The sequence below is a fragment of the Myotis nattereri genome, assembly GCF_964212035.1.
Source record: "Myotis nattereri genome assembly, chromosome: 2".
NCBI lineage: Eukaryota > Metazoa > Chordata > Mammalia > Chiroptera > Vespertilionidae > Myotis > Myotis nattereri.
The window spans coordinates 176329701-176349837 of record NC_138076.1 but is presented as its reverse complement, the minus strand read 5'-3'; the positions used below and the strand labels follow the sequence as shown (position 1 = coordinate 176349837).

The window sequence follows — 20137 nt, the reverse complement described above, 5'->3', positions numbered from 1 at the left end:
GTCTTCATATGATGTTGGTAATTATTAGAGTCTCAGATAGATACTGGTTAGTATAAATCAACCACATAATAGAATTATAATTTTTATCTTCTTTAATGCAGGCATTACAAGGAGCAGGTCAAATTATTGCTGAAATCAGAGAGACTCATCTTTGGTGAAGAGAACTACGTAAGACTGAGACTTTGTTGACTCGAAAGTTACTGCCTACTTGAGTAGATTTTTATTTATGAACTCCTATGTATTGCAATGGTATGAACTGCTCATGTGAAGACTGGCTATACACTGAAAACTGTACTCTGTATTACAGAATGAAATCACACAATCCAAATAAATGGCTGTTTCTAAAGTTTCCCAGTATATATAAAATACATCAACTCTTTCTTGTGATAGTTTCATTTGAACTTAAAAAGAAATGCTAATGTTCTCATTGTACAAGCAGCTTACCCATGTAATCTGTTAGTAGTCTTAACGCTGCTACCACAGTCCTTCAAGAAGAACGCACCAAGACATTTCATACGACTGTACTGCATGCATTATATAAGCTGATCTGGCTTTGAAAGATGTGGGTTGACAAGTTACTCATAGTCACTGTATTCCACCTGTCCTTATTAGTTCTATCTCTGCAACCTTTGATGTGTTAGTCAGAAAGGTGGATGTACAGAGGATCTCTAACAATGACAATGATGCAGTGTGCATAATGGGTAGCCACAGAGCCCTTCCATTTCTTGGTCCACATTGCCCTAGTGCATTAAAATATCTGATTCTTACCCAAACCTAGAAGCACGTACTACATTTTCCTGTATTAAAAACAACCACCTACACTTGATTTTATAGTAAGACTTAGAGGCTCTAAAAAAATTCAGATATATCTTAAAATTGCGGCACTTAACACCATACTCTCACTTGGAGGGGGGGGCTTAAAACCAAATTCTGTGCTAGATCAGTATTAGATGATAATGGTTACTTTTGCTTCACACCAGCAAAATTAGCATAGATGTGTGACAATACTGGTGGAGCCTTATTTAAAAAAAAAACACAAAAAACCATGCTGACACACTCCTAATGGCTTATAGACAACTAATTTGCATTCAGGAGTGAGGTTTAGAACATATATTTTATTAAAATTCCTCAGGTGATTTTTGATATGAATTACATTATAAATGTTAAGATAATGGTCAAAATTCTTAAGGCATCTAGCAGATATTAAAATTTCTTTTTAAGTTACAATATTTATGAAGGACTATTGACAATATAAATATATCTGTTAACTTTAGGTACCCATTTACTAAGAAACAACAGGCTTACCAACTTATCTCAAACATAAAAAAAACCCAGATTCAGATCTTGATAGAATACATCGTATCAAAATGTTTGTTAGTGCACTTTAAAATCACTCTGCCATCTTTAAACATTAGCTTTGAATTATATCCATCCATGTTTACTTACTTTAGACAGATTAGATAACTACTGTTTTAGCCTTTTGAATTTATAAGGGGGGAAAAAACCCTTCTAACACATCTTTCTCCAGTATATCAAACAGATTTCCAATTAAAAAATGTTCCCTTTAAAGACATGCTATGGTAATGCACTTTCTAGTACTACATACCTTGTACTAGTACAAAGAAAAATAGGCAAGAGAGGTGTGGCAAGAGAAACCTTTGTTGGCTCTAAACTGGGTGAAGTTCTGAAATGTGGAGATGATCTATGACATTTATAATGGATATTTGTATGTTCTTGCTGTGTAAATAAAATTGCTGGTATGAAATGACATTAAAGTTTATCAATAAATGAATTCTTCCTCACTTTACTCCCAGAAAAAGATTTAGATAAACTCTAGCTTTTTAACTTAACAAATCTAATACAGTGTATATTGTATCAAAGTTTTGACTTTCTTACTAGATTCTAACAATTCACTGAAGTATTATTACATCTCCATTTTTGCATATAAAGACAGTGACTTTCTCTAAGTAATCCAGGTAGCAAATGGCTAGAACTTGAACATTAAAGCCACTCTTTGCTGCCTGTAAGGTTTTCTAGAGTAAATTTGGTTATGAACCATTCTGTATGTTTGTGCCTTTCACTTGATCCTCAGGGAAATGGATTTGTCATATGTGGAAATTTAAGTTCTGGAGATTTAATTTGCCTAAACTATGTAGAGCTTAACTAAGTCTTGATAGGAAATCCTTTAAATTTGACCTGAAAACTTCCCTTACCCGAGTATCTTTTGATATTCTCATATAATTGGAGAGTTGGTATAACATAATATTTGCCTCTTTTACTTCTTTGGTTACTTAAGTTTTCAGTTTATCTCAAGTTGTAATCTGGTGAGGGACAGAAGTTGAAACTTAAAACTAATTTAAAAGTTTTTAAATTTATAAAATATTGCTACCTCAGTAGTTTGACAAAGTAAGGCGGTGAGTACATTTAGTTCCACTGAAACACAGGTAAGGGAATGGAAAATAATTAGAAACTTTCTGAAAAGTCAAGTACTGAATTTTAATCTTTTCTAAGAACTGTATTTGGTTCCTAAACAACAACAAAAATCAGTTTCCAGTACTAGATTTCGCATTTCTAATGTGGATGCTAGAGGCACTGCTGGTTTTAATACAGACACTAGCGAGATCAGTGATATATATATATATATTATATATACTTGATATAAAAGTATCTGCAATTCCTTAGATTACCTCTTTTTCATTGTTCCTCATGTCCAAAAAGGAGAGCAAGATAGGATTGGAAAGACAGCATTTAGTTTTTTCATAAAGTATAATTTTTAAAACATACTAACCCTGGAAACCATGGTTTTCTATGATGGTCTTTAATGTTTAAGGATCAAAAAATAAAATCCCATCATTTACACAAACAACTTATTAACCAACCTATATAAATAATGAAATTACTCACACTGTGAGGCCTAGAGTATATACTCCATTCTCTGCTGACTGGCGTAAGTGAAGGAATGTTAAGTTCTGGAGCCAACCTTTCGTATGTCTTGAGAATGAATGGCGATAAGTTTGAATCATCAGAAGGACTTTTCATCATAGTTGAAGCCATTTAATAATGTAGAAATTCCTTTTTCCTATTTTAAGTAATGAAAGTCCATTCTTAAGAATATGTTGTCCAACAACCAAAACACTCTCTGGATTTGTTACTTGTCTGTGATTTATACTGACTCCGCCTTCTGTTATCATCCGATACCTAAAAACAGAAATATTTAGTAACTACATAAATCCAATCACTGTTGATCTTTCCCCATAATACAGATACATCATTATTGTATTTCATGTAAATTTCAGGGGCTCTCCAGTTGAAACCTTTTAGCACTAAATCACTGAATTTATCTTCACTTTCACTGGATTATGTCTCCTTTTAATGTTCTTCTAAAGGAGGTTTAAGGCATAATAGGCTTCTTGTTTCCTAGTGAAAAAGAGCTGGGATATCTCATCTCTTGATAGAACTGTTTAGTGCAGTGGTTCTCAACCTTTCTAATGCCGCGACCCTTTAGTACAGTTCCTCATGTTGTGGTGACCCCCAATTTCATTGTTACAAATTGAACATAATTAAAGCATAGTGATTAATCACAAAAACAATATGTAATTCTATATGTATTTTCCGATGGTCTTAGGCGACCCCCGTGAAAGGGTTGTTCGACCTCCAAAGGGGTCGCGACCCACAGGTTGAGAACTGCTGGTTTAGTGGGTTTCATAATAAAGTGAATTGGAATAATGGATCACTTTCTGGAGGGCACCCCCTACCTTGGGGAGAAAAATCACAGAAAAGAAACTTCCAGGACATCGCTGCTTTTAATGAGATACAAGTGACTACAGGAAGTCCTCACTTAATATTGTTGATAGGTTCTTAGGAACTGACTTTAAGTGAAGCAACATTTAACAAAACCAATTTTATCATAGGCTGAATGATAACAGAGCTAAGTTCCTATGGCATATTTCTGGTCACAAAAATATCACAAAACTTCTAACTACAGACTCGGAACACTTCTAATATTAAACACTGAAATAACTGAGCTATATATACATTTAAGATCAATAAAAACGAGATGATTTTTCCAACCCCCTAATGCCAATTCAGGGTTGCACGTGGCTGGAGCTTTCCCCAGCCCAGCAGCTCAGAGTGCAAAGGCAGGCACCAACTGTGGACAGGACGCCCTTCCATTGTAGGGCATGTGTGTGCACACATACACACACGCACACACACACAGACTCATTCAGACTGGGACAATGTAGACCCGACTCGTGCACATCTCTGGGATGTGGGAGGAAACCGGAGTCCCTGGGAACCCCCACAAAGACATGGGGAGATCATGCAAACTCCATACAGTGGGCCTGGCCAGAAACTGTCCTGTTTTTTCTCATCAACATAATGAAATAACATTATTTGAGGACCTGCTGTTACAGTATTAGCTACAGAGATTTTTAAGAAACTTGCTTATGAAATTGGAAAACCCTTTCAAATTACATTTTGAGTATATGCAAATAAGGGCAAATTTTGTTAAAACACAAAGCAGAACTTCTTTAAAAAGTTGGCTAATTCAGAAATACAAAATCAATACACTAATAAATTTTTGCTGGCCTATGTAATTAGCTTTTATTCAAGTTATTTATGCAATTCATTCAATAAACATTTACAGAGCTCTACTATGCACTAAATGTAAATAGAATATAGCAAACTAGTGGAGAGAGGCAAACAAATGAACATTCTGACACACTGATCAAATGCTGTCATGAGCTACTAGCTCTAGAAGTGCACCGAGGGGTGGGGATTGGAAGTTTTCCTGAAAGAAGAATCACTGAAACTGGGAGTAAGTTGCAATTATTTTCACGAAAGTGAGGACACATGGGAGTAGCCAGAAGGAGGTGAGATTTCAGTAGAGGGCTAGCACATGAAAGGCCTTGGAAGTCTTTGCAAGGCAAATCTCGGTTTTATCTGAATATGTTACCAAAGTTAAGAAATTACTATGCATGGTTTTAGCTCAACAGTAAATGATTTAATATTTAGGAACAAATTTTCTCTTACGAAGAGTTATTTTAAGCTGTTTGCTATTATTTCCAGATCATGGTCCACATTTCGTTTAAAAGCTCAAGCTTATACAATCTAAAAAATGTAAGTATTACCTGGAACTCTGGCTAACTCAGATATGGTGTCATCTTAAGTAGCAGTAAAACTTTTGTTATCAGTAAATAAACCACTAGAACAGTTCAGAAGGAAATGAAAAATGCTTCCACAGGGAGGAAAGACTTAGCACCGCTGACTCACTGTGGAGAAGTGCATGATACCACCCTCCGTTCAGTGAATGTTAACTAAACTAGCACATCCGGAAATCAATATGGTGGAGTGGCAGGTGATACAAAGAGAGACAATGGATATTTTCTCCTTATAGAGAAATCTAAGCTCTTTAGGACAGAGGCAAATAATACAGAATAATTAGCCGGAAAAACACACCCACCAACTATAATATAACAAATGTCCTTCATAACCATGAACATGGACTGATAACTGTTTGACTTATGCTAGAACTCCTGTAGGTGAGGGACCCAGGGTCTTTTGGCCAACTAATGCTTCTTCTACATCAGGTTCATTTATAAATGGGTAAGCATCAAATATAAGCCAAATAACACCTTATGGAACACCTTATTCCCTAATAATACCACATAACTGAGGAATGTAAATATTCTACCTGCTTCCTGAATAAGAAAATAAAATTCAAAAGAGGAATAACTGAATGTAGTTTATAATAGTCTTAGGAAGTTATATCACATGCTTACTTGTTTTCTGAAATTCATCTAATATTTTAAACAGGTTGGATAACCATTCTACTCACCCAAATAAAGAGGATACAGACTGAAATGAGGGTTCATGTGGCTCTGTCCACTTAGGGCCTCTGCTCTTGTGACCTTCTCAAACTGTGACCATCCTGAGCTGACAGATCTCACTGTACTTATTTAATACTAGAGGCCCAATGCATGAAATTTGTGCAAGAGTAGGCCTTCCTTCTCCCGGCTGCTAACACTGGCTTCCCTCTGGCACCTGGGACCCGGGCTTCCCTCACAGCACCGGCTTGGTCCGAAAGGTTTCTGGAAGTACGTCTGGTCTAATTAGCTTATTATGCTTTTATTATTATAGATACTGATTCCTTAAATGTAAACCTTTTCCAATGCTGGAGGACAAATTGACTGGGTTCCGTTTAATAAGAAGCAGTATAGTAGTACTTGACTGCATAGGAAATTTAAGCTATTTTCAGCAATAAGCGGAAATTTAAGCTATTATCACCATTAATCTCAGTTTTCACTTTATTCTCAGACCAGCGGTTCTCAACCTGTGGGTCACGAACGACCCTTTCACAGAAGTCGCCTAAGACCACTGGAAAACACATATAATTACATATTGTTTTTGTGATTAATCACTATGCTTTAATTATGCTCAACTTGTAACAATGAAAATACATCCTGCATATCAGATATTTACATTACGATTCATAACAGTAGCAAAATTACAGTTATGAAGTAGCAACGAAAATAATTTTATGGTTGGGGGTCACCACAACATAAGGAACTGTATGAAAGGGTCGCAGCATTAGGAAGGTTGAGAACCACTGTTCTCAGACCAACATAACTCCTAGAAGAAATGAGACACCATTAATGAATTCTCAGGAAAACACGCTGTGGAAACACATGCTGTGAATTATACCATTTCATAGTGAATCAACTGTGCATCTGCAAGTTAAGTAATCTTACCCCCGGGGACCATCTGGAATGGCATTTGCTTTGCGGCATGTATCTAGGACGCTTGTTCCAGGGTCAAGAACTAATTCAGAAAATGAAGCTTCTTTAAACAACTCTTTTAACTCTTGATCAGACATGACCTCCAGTGCATCTACGCTACTGTGATAAAGGGCTTGTGTACACCTGAAAAACAGTTTGAGGACAACATCACGCGACTGCTTATTCAGATACACATTAATACACAGTAACCAATTATGACGTCCCCACTATGTTCTAGACTGAGTTTCTGAAACAGCAACATTTACCTGGTATAATTTATCAACTTAATTCAGGATCGTCTTTTTTTTATGATAAAGAGAGGCTATCTGAAAGCGACTATAGCCCACACTGACAATCCTTAGCAGTGAAGGACAACTCGAAAGCAGTGCGGCTCTAAATTTTCCCAAGTCTACTATTAACTAAAGAACTTCATCAGTGTTCATTACTGGGAAAGGCCACCTTTTGGCAGAATCCAGCCCTTCTTGCCCATGAACCAGCTTCGTGACTTCCGCAGCAAGCCGTTTCTGAGGACCCCGCTTTTCTGGCTCTTTGACGTGCAGCTGCATTATGTGGTCGATCTCCGGAAGGGGCAGAAAAGTGAAGAGCCTCAGGTACCTTTGGGGGAAAAAAATAAAGTGTTACATTTAGATCACATACCTAGTTTTTACCTCTGGCTCCCTTTACTTTTAAAATTATTCTTAATTGTGAAACATAACAATTATGCAGAAATGTACTGGACATAAGACAATCAAACACATGCCACCCAGACTGAAGGGGTTACTATTTTGCCATCTTTGTTTCAGATCTTTATTTATTTACTTATTTACTTATTTTTTTAACAAATGTTTTTTTAAAAACCTGATTTTAGAAAAAGAAGGGAGAGGGAGAGAGAGAGAAACATCAATCAGCAGCCTCCTGCACACCTCCTAATGGGGATCAAGCCTGCAATCCAGGCATGTGCCCTGACTGGGAATCCCATGTTTGACCTCTGGGTGCATGGGATGATGCTCAATTAACCGAGACACACTGGCCAGGGCATGATCTTTCTTTCGTTAAAAGTCACAAAATAACAAAGGTATAAATGAAGGCCCCAGCCCCGTCATATTCTCCTCTTGCCCCCAGAGATAATCACCAATCTAAATTTGTGTGCATTCTTCCCAAACATGTTTTTATTTTACGCTTTTGTTTTTCACGTAGGTGTATATTATATTTTGTGTTCACCATCCAAAGTCAAGTCTCCTTCCATCACTATTTATCCCCCTTTTACCTTCTTCACCCCGCCCCCCATACCCCTTCCCCTCTGGTAATCACCATACTATTGTCTGTATCAACAAGGTGTTTGTTTTTTCTTAATTCCTTTCACCTTTTCCACCCAGTCCTCATAACCCTCCCCTCTAACAGCTGTCAGTTTATTCTATGTATCTATGAGTCTGTTTCTATTTTGTTTATTTTGTTCATCAGATTCCACACATAAGTGAAATCACATGGTATTTGTCTCTCTCTGGCTCATTTTACTTAGCACAATACTTCTGCAGGTCCATCCATGCTGTCGCAAAAGGTAAGATCTTTCTTCTTTCTTCTTCTTCTTTTTTTTTTTTTTACAGCTGAGTAGTATTCCACTGTGCAAATGTACCACAGCTTTTTTATCCACTCATCTGATGGGCAGTTGGGTTGCTTCCAAATCGTGGCTATTGTAAATAACGCTACAGTCTTCTGAATCAGTGTTTTGTATTTCTTCAGACATAGTCCCAGAAGTGGGATCACTGGGTCGTATGGCAGTTCTCTGTAGGCCTTAGGTTTCTTTTGGGTAAAGTAAGACCATGGGATTTTGATTTTTTACGTTTCTGCCAGAGATCTAGTATAAAGTGTACTTGAATAAAAGTTTATCTATATGTGGGAGAACACATATTGGCAACGTAGGTATCATATATGATTATTGTGAAAAGAAATATAAAGAGCAGCTTAGTAATTGATCAATTTTTAATGTTGCATTAATGAAAAATGCTGTCCATGATACTGTTTTTTACTAGCTATGTGACTATTGAATTTGTGGTCAACTGAACTTCATGGAGAAATTTTTGCAGCACTGGTATCCATATTATGAATCATTGGAACAAGAAATGAGGAATTAACCAATTCTTCTATTCATCCTTAAATTTTGATTCTGACATATTCCTTCTAAATTTGTCATCTTGTTAAGAGAAATGTCTGAGATGGATTTAACTGATGTGTTCAGAGCACTTCACCCCAAATCAGCAGAATGTAGATTCTTTTTAAGTGGACACAGAACATTTTCTAGGATCGATCACATGTTAGGATATAAAACAAGTCTCAATTCATATCAAGCATCTTCTTTGACCATAATATGAAACTAGAAATCAATCACAAGAAAAACACTGAAAAACATACAAAGACATGGAAACTAACTAACATGGTACTAAACAATGAATGGGTTAACAATGAGGTCAAGGAAGAAATCAAAAGATACATCGAAACAAACAAAAATGAGAACACAATGGCCCAAATCTATGGGATACAGTGAGAGCAGTCCTAAGGGGGAAATTAATAGCATTACAGGAAATTAGAAAAATCTCAAACAATCTAATTTTACACTTAAAGAAATTAGAAAACAGTAACAAAGTCCAAAGTGAGTAGAAGGAAATAAAAGATCAGAGCAGAAATAAATTAGAGTCTAAAAAAACAATACAAAAGATCAATGAAACCAAGAGCTGGTTCTTTGAAAAGATAAAAAGATTGATAAAGCTTTAACCAAACTCATTAAGAAACAGAGGACTCAAATAAGTAAAATCAGAAATGAAAGACAAGAAGTAACAAGTGACTCTTCAGAAATACAAAGGATTGTAAAAAAAATACTACGAACAACAATATATGCCTGCAAATTAAACAATCTGGACTAAATGGGATATTCCTAGCAATATACTATCTTCCAAAACTAAAGCAGGAAGAATCAGAAAATCTGAATAGAGAGATTACAGCTAATGAAGTTGAAGCAGTAATAAAAAAACTCCCAACAAACAAAAGTCTTGGATTGGATGGCTTCACAAGTGAATTTTACCAAACATTCACTCAAAGGAGAACTAACACCTATCCTTCTCAAACTATCCGAAAAGACTCAAGAGGCGGGAGGACTCCCACGCTCCTTTTACGAAGCCAAAATGATCCTAATTCCAAAGGCAGATAAAGACACTACAAAGAAAGAAAATTATAAGCCAGTATTCCGGATGAACATAGAGCTAAAATCCTCAACAAAATATTAACAAACCAGAGGTAGCAATTCATTAAAGAGATTATATGCCATGATCAAGTGGGCTTTATTCTGGGCATGCAAAGCTGGTACAATATCTGCAACTCAATAAACATGATACACAACATAACAAAATAAAGAACAAAAATCACAGTCATATCAACAGATGCACCCACTGATAAAAATCCAGCACTCATTTTTGATAAAAATTCTCAGCAAAGAGGGAACATACTTCAATGTAATAAAGGCCATAGATAACAAACCACAAACAACATCATACTCAATGGCAAAAACCAATAGTGTTTTCCTTAAGAACAGAACAAGACAGGGAGGTCCACTTTCACCGCTCTTATGCAGCATAGTGCTGGAAGCCCTGGCCACAGCAACCAGACAAGAAGAAATAAAAGGCATCCAAATTGAAAAGGAAAAAGGAAAACTGTCATTATTTGTGACATGATACTGTATATAGAGAACCCTAAAGATTTCACCAACAAACAAACAAAAAACCTACATAAAAACCCTACTAAAACCAATAAACGAATTCACCAAAATAAATATCCAGAAATCAGCTGTATTTTATACACCAATAATGAACTATTTACAATTGCATTAAAAAAAATACCTTGGAATAAATTTAACCAAGGATGTAAATGACTTGTGCTTGGAAAAATGATAAAACATTGAAGAAAGGAATAGAAAAAGATATAAATAAGTGGAAGCATATACTGTAGTTCATGGATAGGAAGACTCAAAATCATTAAAATGTCCATACTATCCAAAGCAATCTATCGATTCAACATAATTCCTATCAAGATACCAATGTCATATTTCACAGAACTAGAACAAATATTCCAAAAATCCATATAGAACCACAAAAGACCTCAAATATCCTCAACAATCTTTAGAAAGAAGAACAAAATTGGAGGAACCATACTGTCTGATATCAAACTATACTACAAGGCCATAGTAATAAAAAACAGCATGGTACTGGCATAAAAACACATATACATCAATGGACTAGAATAGAGAGCTCAGAAACAAACCCATTCCTTTATGGTCAATTAACAATCTACAAAGGAGGCAAAAATGTACATGGGATATAGTCTATTCAAAGACATCCATCTTGAATAAACATATTGCCAATTGTACAGGGGTGGGCAAAGATTTATAGTTGTTCGTGTGGAAATAATAACACAACAATAAACTGTTTCGTGTACTCACAACTGTGAACCTACTTTTGCCCACCCAGTATGCTACCGCTAGGAGTGAACCAACTTGATAAGGCAGTAAGCCACTCGCACTCATGAATTTCCCCTTTTGGAAAGCCCTGGATAACCTAGATAACTGACCAGTTGAGCTACCCCACGAAACCTTAGGCACCCCATCTCATCCCCAATAAAAGCAGAGCCCCTCTACACTCCCTCCTGGCTCTATCTGTGACATCGCTGTTTGGCCCTCAGAGTGCCATGTATCCACGACTTGTAATAAATCTTGTTTTGCCAAAGATTCCAATGGTTGCTGCTGAGGTAAATCCCATAGTCATAACAAGGGCAGGTCTAGCCACAACACTGGCGGAAATGTCTGTGGGAGCTCACCACAAGCAGTATGGGCCCAGGTGAGCACCCGCAGGCATTTTTAGCCAATAATATCACTACCCATATGCCGAGACCAACACAACCATCAGCATCGTTGCCAGGACTACATGATTGAACTTGCAACCAACTGTGGGGTTAACTGACTAGCCTTGACTGCCCTTTAGCCTAGACTAGCTTACTAACTGGTGTTACCCACTTGGAAATGCAGCCTGCTTGCTGGTGTGTGCTTTTGCATATTGCCTCTGCCATGTGTTTGTTGTCTGTGATATCTATACCAAAATGTCACTGCTGCCATAAAATTCAGTGATCACAGAGTAGTGCGATCAAGGCCAATGACCTAGCTAATATGTTCTGTTCCCATCGTACAGGAATCCCAGGTCCAGTTTTTAAAAAATAATTTTGAAGGGGCTTTATATCCATTTACACAGCTCCCAATGAGATAAACAACCCTGCAGATGCACATAACCTTTACTGCCAAGATTTAAATACCTGACATTGGAACACTGCAGTTTTTGGCATTATACTGAGAGAAACATACCCTCCGAGGAAGCAGTATGAGCAGATTTACACACGCTCATACACCACCTACACCAACGTGGCTGGGCAACTGCTCCTCACAAGATCCAAGGCTGAGCATCATCTGATTTGGGGCATCATGTGATTTTCTAAGCGCCGAGAAACACCCCCAACAGTCAAACATCAATCCTATATAATAAAAGCCTAATATGCGAATCAACCGAACAGCGGAACGACCGGTCGCTATGATGTACACTGACCACCAGGGGGCATATGCTCAACACAGGAGCTGCCCGCAGGCCCCAGGCCAGCCAAGGAGGGTGCCAGCGGGGGCCCCCTGATCTCCCCGCAGAGGGAGGTGACCGGTGGCAGCAGGCGGGGCTGGCCGGCAAATGGGCAACGGCAGGGGGTGGGGTCAGCGAGTGGATGGCACCAGGCCAGCCAAGGCGGGTGCCAGTAGGGGCCCCCCAATCACCCTACCAGTCACCCCACAGATCGGCCCTGATCGCCAGCCAGGCCTAGGTATCCTACCCATGCACGAATTTCATGCACTGGGCCTCTAGTTACTCACTATAAACTACCCACTACTGTCAAGTTCAACACATACTAGGCCTTTTCATGTTCTGAAAGCAACACATCCTTCATCTCTCACTGCTGACACAATCACATGGGATCAAATTTTAGAAACCAAGGTCCTGACTGGCCAGTACTACTCCACACCCAAGTTCCTATGATGCCCTGGGTTAGAGATGCCTCACAATAGTAGCTTGGCAAAGCCACCGATGCCTCCTTGGTAAAATGGAAATAGTACCGTAAGGAGGGCTAAATCTAACGTCAAGGCCTTTCCAAATTACAGGAGAATGTGGCCTCCTGCATGCTCAGCTCCTTGCCCAAGAGCCTTGCGGAGTTAGTATCAATGCTTGTTTCCTCCTCCTCGGGCTGCTTGGGGAGCCCCTTGGGACCAACTGCCTCAGATGGGCAGGGAGTTAGTATTCTTCATCAGTGGCAGCTTACACCAGCGGTAGCCCACCGGTGGTCTGCGGACCACTGGTGGTCCTTGAGGTCTGAAAGGTTGGCGACCGCTGGCTTACACAATGTAGCTCGCTGCAGGGCCATGGCATTCCACCCTGGCCTCCGGCATCTCTCTCTGGCCCTCAAGGGAGCCATAGAAAGGGGCCTTTTGCAGATCCACATTTTCAGACTCCTGGGCTATTATCGCCTTATAGTTTGGTCTGGCCAATGGCTAAGGGACACTTTTCTCATATATAGACAAGCCCATTTGGGGTGCCCAGCTAGGGAAGGAGTCCCCAATTCCTATCATTGTTACTCTTGTTTCTGCTCATACTAACCGCTCTATGCCAGAAGACATTTTCAACAATATTGTAGACTCCCTCACTGAGCCCTCCACACTCTGCATGGTACAGACTTCTCAGGGTAGCAACCCTTCCCAACCAGCTTGAGAAATGGACTCTATAATCTCAGCTCACCGAGGAATTCATGCCCTAACAACTTGGGCTCAAATGAGGGGACTTCCTTTCTCTTTTGTGGCAGCCAAAGTTGTGATAGACAATTGCATTTTCTGCTCCCAAACCAAACAATGGAAGCTATCTACATGAGGACATATTCCCTTGGGGAGATTGACCATGCTCCCACTAGCTGATTGATTTCATTGCCCGCTGCCCTCCTGCTGCGGCTTCCAGATATGCCTCCACAATCATTAGTTACACCAGACTCCCCTTGGGGACTCTCACTCATTGAGCATCACAACAGCCTTTTCAAAGACACTCCTTAAATTACTTTCAGGCAAGTGGGTCCCAAAATGGACTGAACTCTTGCCCAAGCCCTCATCTTGCTTAATTCTCACACCCTTCCCCTTTCTGCTATGCTTTTCCATCATCTTGCCATCTGCTTCACGTTGATGACTTGATTGAGGATGGGCAGTCCAATATGAGCCCCTCATCAATAAATGACCCCTAGCCCATGACCAAGACCCCAACTGGACAGCCACATGGGAGGGTCACCAACCCACTAGTGGCAACCACTCCAGAGGACCGCACCCCTAGTGAGATGGACTTATCACTAAAGAGGACAATGCTTCAGGTGATATCACCCCAGCTCAAGAGTTTGCCATTGGAGATGATTATGCCCCCTACACTAGAGGTGACACCCCGGGGACATATCACCATGTCAGAGGCCTCACCACTTGCCCAAATGGCCCCACTCCCTAGTCCACCTCAAACTTGGAAAAATGCTTAAATGGAGACTATGACTTTTCAGTAACAATGGACTAAACGTTATTGTCCTGATTCCATCAGGGGACTCATTGGAATATTTTCCGAATCTGCCTACTGCACCATTGCATCAAATCTCCCCACTGTGGCAAGCCGAAATGTGCATTCGGAGCCAGACTGTTCCCCTGCTAGAAATACCACCAATTTAGACTGCTTGCCCTCACCTGTTTATTTCCTTACTAGAGGCCCAGTGCACCATTAAATCGTGTGGGTAGGGTCCCTAGGCCTAGCCTCCTGCGATCAGGGCCATTTTCTGCCCGTTCACCAGTCTCCAGGCTGAATGCCGCCTTGCCGCCAGGCTGTCAGGCCGTTGGGATCACCAGCTCATCCCCACTGCTTCGGGGCTCAGGCCTGCAGGAAATGGGTGCTGGATACTTCACCTCCATGTGTGTGCGCTGGGCTGGCCACTGATGGAACGTGCTGTCTGCTCAGGGCTGCTGCTGCCACTGCTGCTGGGGCTTAAGGTGCTGATGGAGGCTGTGGGGTGCGCCTATGACCTACCTGTCCTGGCGTGAGTGGCCCTGAGCGGGCAGCGCCTTCCATCAGTGGCCGGCCCGGTGCACGTGCATGGAGGTGAAGTTGTTGGCACCTGCTTTCCCGCAGGCCTGAGCCCCTGAGCAGCTGGGATGAGCTGGTGATCCCAATGACCTGACAGCCAGCCCGGTCCTCCGGCCACCCACCCGGGTTCTCCCGTTCACCATCGCTGATCCATCTGAGCCTGTGGGCCGGGGGGAGGGACCAAGAGGTCAGCAGTTCATCCCGCTCACCAGTCGTGCCCGCCCCCGCTTGAGGGTGAGGGGTGGGTGGGACCAAGAGGTGGTCAATGCCACCTCATGGCGACCGGTTGTTTGGTCATTTTGGTCGTGACATCTCTTGGCCTTTCATTATTATGATATTACATTCCTTGGGCAAGACATGTCACACAAGACAGCAATTACCCACTTTCAAAAAATGTTTTAGATAAATGGACAACTTCACGAATAGACACACCACTAATTTGACACATAGGGAAATAAAGAGAAGATTGGGGACGGGAAGTCAGAGCTCAAATACATTAAACCCTCGATTTTGCAGACCTGGATTTAACAGACTTTGGATTTATTAGACAAAATCTGGTCCACGTGTCATATGTGAAAATTAACACCATGTAAATTTTAAAATGCTTTTAACCAAGATTTGTTTATAATTACATTACAGGTTATTTTTTTGTTATTAATTCAGTTATTTTTAAATATATTTTATTGATTTTTTTACAGAGGAAGGGAGAGGGATAGAGAGTTAGAAACATCGATGAGAGAGAAACATCAATCAGCTGCCTCCTGCACACTCCCTACTGGGGATGTGCCTGCAACCAAGATACATGCCCTTGACCGGAATTGAACCTGGGACCCTTGAGTCCGCAGGCTGACGCTCTATCCACTGAGCCAAACCGGTTAGGGCCGTGGTGGTCAAACCGCGGCTTGCGAGCCACATGCGGCTCTTTGGCCCCTTGAGTGTGGCTCTTCCACAAAATACCACGTGTGGGCCCGCACATACAGTGTGATTGAAACTTCGTGGCTCATGCGGAGAAGTCAGTATTTTGTGGAAGAGCCGGTATTTTGTGGAAGAGCCACACTCAAGGGGCCAAAGTGGTGCATGTGGCTCGCAAGCCACAGTTTGCCAAGCCAGTTTGCCGACCACTGGGTTAGGGCAATTCAGTTATTTTTAATAAATTCTAGTGAATACATACATTGGAAAAAACACTCGTAATTTTGCCTACATAAATATTACGTATCTACAACAATAGTCTGTATATTTAAATCCAAGAGTCACTGCTTGTAAACAATGTTCAGGGAATGATCACACCGAATCAAGCTTGGTAATTGGTTCTGATGTCGAATGGCATGACTTTCTGCAGCAGTTTTAACCAGTGCCAGCTGCCGTTCCCATGTGCGCTAGGCCACGCCCCAGCTGAGGGCATTTGTTTCGTCTCAGTAACTGGTGAATGCACACATTTACTAGACCTATTCAGTATAAATTTAAAATTACAATATATATGGAAAACTTTTCTGTGAAATTAAACTTTTCATACATAATTTTAATTACACAAACATGTCTACAAAAGTAAAAACAAGTAAACTAATTTGTCAATTTCTAACATACACATTCAGAAAACCTACTTTATTATATACTGGACTTGCAGCTTTCATGGACACCCCTTCACCAGAATTTGGTTTTACTGTACTTGCCAGATGCAGATCAGGATCTTGGATCTAAGTTTTTTAGCAACCACAGTGGTTTTCTGCCTTAACCAACAAAAGTGTTTAACTTCAGGACAGTTAAAGTTACAATGTTCTGTGTTGCAACTGTTTATGCCTTTAATAGAATCTAACTTAAAACACAACAACAACCAAGCATACTGAGAGATTCAATGCTAAAATTGTATCATGAGCCCAATTTTTCTCAGCACACTCTTCAGAACTCACCTTTCTACCGAATCATCTGGCTGCCTGACAAAGAACTGATACAGTTCAAATGGAGATGTCTTATCCCTGCTCAGCCACACAGCATTGCCAGCAGACTTTCCCAGTTTGGCTCCAGTTGTACTTGTAATCAGAGGAAGAGTGATTCCAAATACATCTTCTCCAGTCAACCTATGCATAAAGGGAAACTTCATGATGTGTTTCAGGCACAGGAGATGGCAGATTCTGCTAGTCACGCTTCAAATTTCCGTGTGGTCTCTTGCTCTAAGACAGTGGTTCTCAACCTTGGCTGCACATTAGAATCACCTGGGAATCTTTTTAAAATCCTGATTCCTGGGCCTCGTCCTCCGGAAATTCTGTTTCTTTGTTACTAATGTTGTGGCCTCACCCCATAACAAAGAAACAGAATTTCCGGAGGGTGAGGCCCAGGAATCAGGATTTTAAAAAGATTCCCAGGTGATTCTAATGTGCAGCCAAGGTTGAGAACCACTGCTCTAAGAAAACTTCTGTGACCTCTCACAGCTTTCACAGCATTCACTCTATTCTGGCATTTGTCGTTCTGAATAGCAATTGAACCAGTGACTCTGGGCAAGCCAAGCGGAGGTGCTGCTCACGGGGGAGTCAGGCGGAGACACTAAAGGAGTTAACTTAAAGGGACTTTAAAAAAAATGAGTAGCACATGGGGTAGCCCTGTGGCTCATCCCTCGCTTCACGGAAGGTGCCGAGCTAAAGCAGAGGCCACTCAAGGAAGCCTATATACCTGCTTAGGTATAAACGAAGAAAAGCAGTTTCTCAAATCAGAAACACAAAGAGCTACTTAGGGGAATGAAAACATACAATCCTGACTAGCGGTCTATTTCCCACAGAGCTCTAGGCTACCTCCCACACCTAACACTTCATCATCTCAGCCCTCTAGTTCTCATTGGCCGCTGGTAACGTTAACACCACTGCAGGCCCTGACTGGGGGGAAAACCAACAAGGGCTCGGGCGACGGGCGGCACTTCGCAATCCTAACAGTGCATCGCCGGCTATTTCGCGTGTCCATGATCTGGTCCCAGGATTTCTCCAGGGCCGAGAGACGCTTACTTGTTGATGAACTCGTATCCCGACGTGATATTGCCCAGCTGATCAGATCCGCCCAGCTGCACCCGGCATCCGTAACGCTGAAACAAGTAGTAGAAGTCGTAGGCTTGGAGCACCTGGTACAAGAACTCGGCCAAGCTCATGCCCTCCGGGCTCTTGAGCCGGGTCTGGACGCTCAGCCGGCTCAGCAGCGTGCCCATGCGGAAGTGGCCGCCCACCGCCGCCAGGAAGTCCACCAGGTGCTGCTCCTGGTACCAGGCCGAGTTGTCTAGCACCGTGAAGCTGCCCCAGGCCCGCCCATTGGAGAAGAGCTGCTGGTGATGCGCTGCCAGGGCCTCCAGCCCTCGGCGCAGGGCGCGCGCGTTGCTGCCCACGCGCTCCGCGTCCAGCGCCTCGCGCTCCTTGGTGCGCCCGCTGGGGTCTCCCAGGCGCGCCGTGGCGCCTCCCACGAGGGCGATCACGTTGTGGCCGGCTCGCTGGAAGTGAAAGAGGCCCAGCAGCGTCAGCAGGTGCCCCACATGAAGCGAGTCCGCCGTGGGGTCGAAGCCGCAGTAGATGGTCTGGGGACAGTTGCCCGCGATGCTACGGTCGAAGAGCTCGGGGAGCTCTACCTTCGTGCCCCTGTCGGGGAAGAACTCCTTGAACAAACCCCGGGCCTTCTGCACCGCCAGCAACCCCTTATTGCCCGAGTGGGCTTCGCGCAGCCCCCGGGGCAAGACTGCCCACGGGCCCGGGGCGCAGAACCACCGGCTCGGAGAAATGCACCGCAACATGGGCGCCGCCATCTTGGTGGTGGCGCGAAAGGAGTGCTGGGACCCCGCCGCGCCGCTCGCCGTCGGCTTCCTACAAATAGCTTCAGGGTTTGTGCGCATGCCCGGTAGAGCGAGGCGGTTACTTAGTTACGGAGCTGGCGTCGGAGGCTGTCACTGGAGTTCCAACTCTCCAGGTGTGTAAACAAAGAGGAGCAGCTTCTCAGATCAGAAGCAGAAAGAGCTAGCGGTCTATTTCCAGCAGAGCTCTGGGACATTCCACGCCTCATACTTTAACTCAGCCCTTTAGTTCTCATTAGCCGGTGATGATATCAACACTTTCGCTTAATGCCCAGTCGCTTTAAACTCCCTTAGAACTTAATTTCTTCATCTGTAATGTGGAGGTGTTTATTACCATAGTTCCCACCTCATAAGGCTGTTGTAAGGGTTGAGGAAGTACTTGGCATATTGCGAGCTACAGATGTTAGCTTTTGTTTAAGTTTCCACGTTAAAACATTGTGATACGCAAGTCCTTTGAAGTCTTGTTTCTATACAAAAATTTGTTCGCAGAGGTTGTGAGGGGTTAGGCATTGGATTAATTTCAAGGAGAGATATGGAGCTGGCGTTGAGACATAAACAACTTCCTATAACTGGTTCCCCAAGCTGAGCAGGGGCCCTCAAACTACGGCCCGCGGGCCACATGCAAATACAAATATTGTATTTGTTCCCGTTTTGTTTTTTTTACTTCAAAATAAGATATGTGCAGTGTGCATAGGAATTTGTTCATAGTTTTTTTTAAAACTATAGTCCGGCCCTCCGACGGTCTGAGGGACAGTGAACTGGCCCCCTGTTTAAAAAGTTTGAGGACCCCAAGTGGCTGAGAGCGCCTCAGTCCCCCGTGTTCACTAGCGTCTCCAGGAGGTGGCAGCCTTGTCCAAACTATAGCGAGAGAAAAGCCAATGTAATAAATGCAGAACGCCCTATGTTTTATGTTTTTAATTACAGGCAAGCCGGTGGGGACATAGCTTCAGCATAAGTGGATGCAAATTAGCAAGCACAGTGCCGCAGCATTGCCAGGTGCTATCAGTACGCCACTCACTAGGGATGGGGTTCTTTTGGCAGCTGGCTGGCAGGGAATGAGCCCCCAAACCCAATTTTAGAGTCTAATTTCCAGGACCACTTTCAATACCAACTGTCTTTGGATGAGTTTTTTGGGAAGCAGACGCAAATGGGAGATTTGTGTACAGAAAGATTATTGAGATGTGCTCTTGGGGACAACATCTGTAATGGAGTGATGGAAGCAGAATTGGATAGAGGGAGAAATTGAACTGTGAACAATTTGCAGTAGAGGCCTCAGCCAAAACCATAGTGGGCTATGAAGCTGGGATTTCCACTCA

General features: G+C 42.0%; 2 protein-coding genes across 9 annotated transcripts in view; one reads left to right on the top strand and one right to left on the bottom strand.

The window, feature by feature from the left end:
- The window catches only part of DNM1L (dynamin 1 like), a 48468-nt gene extending 46667 nt beyond the window's left edge, over positions 1 to 1801 (top strand). For 6 of the 8 annotated variants that reach the window (XM_081083688.1, XM_081083684.1, XM_081083683.1 and 3 more), the window contains one exon: positions 102 to 1800. In XM_081083688.1, coding sequence (XP_080939814.1) covers positions 102 to 158 — 57 coding nt within the window. In that variant the 3' untranslated portion in view covers positions 159 to 1800. Of the gene's footprint in view, positions 1 to 101 lie in introns of all 8 variants that reach the window. The other 2 variants (XM_081083687.1, XM_081083686.1) reach the window with 1 other exon arrangement.
- Positions 1802 to 2806: 1005 nt separating this feature from the next.
- Positions 2807 to 18779, bottom strand: YARS2 (tyrosyl-tRNA synthetase 2). The gene is made up of 5 exons (XM_081083692.1): positions 17995 to 18779; positions 16912 to 17079; positions 7239 to 7394; positions 6753 to 6923; positions 2807 to 3198 (listed from the first exon to the last, which is right to left on the bottom strand). Exons 1-5 carry the CDS (start codon positions 18774 to 18776, stop codon positions 3039 to 3041), a joined length of 1437 nt encoding a protein of 478 aa, XP_080939818.1. The 5' UTR covers positions 18777 to 18779; the 3' UTR covers positions 2807 to 3038.
- Positions 18780 to 20137: the final 1358 nt, after the last annotated feature.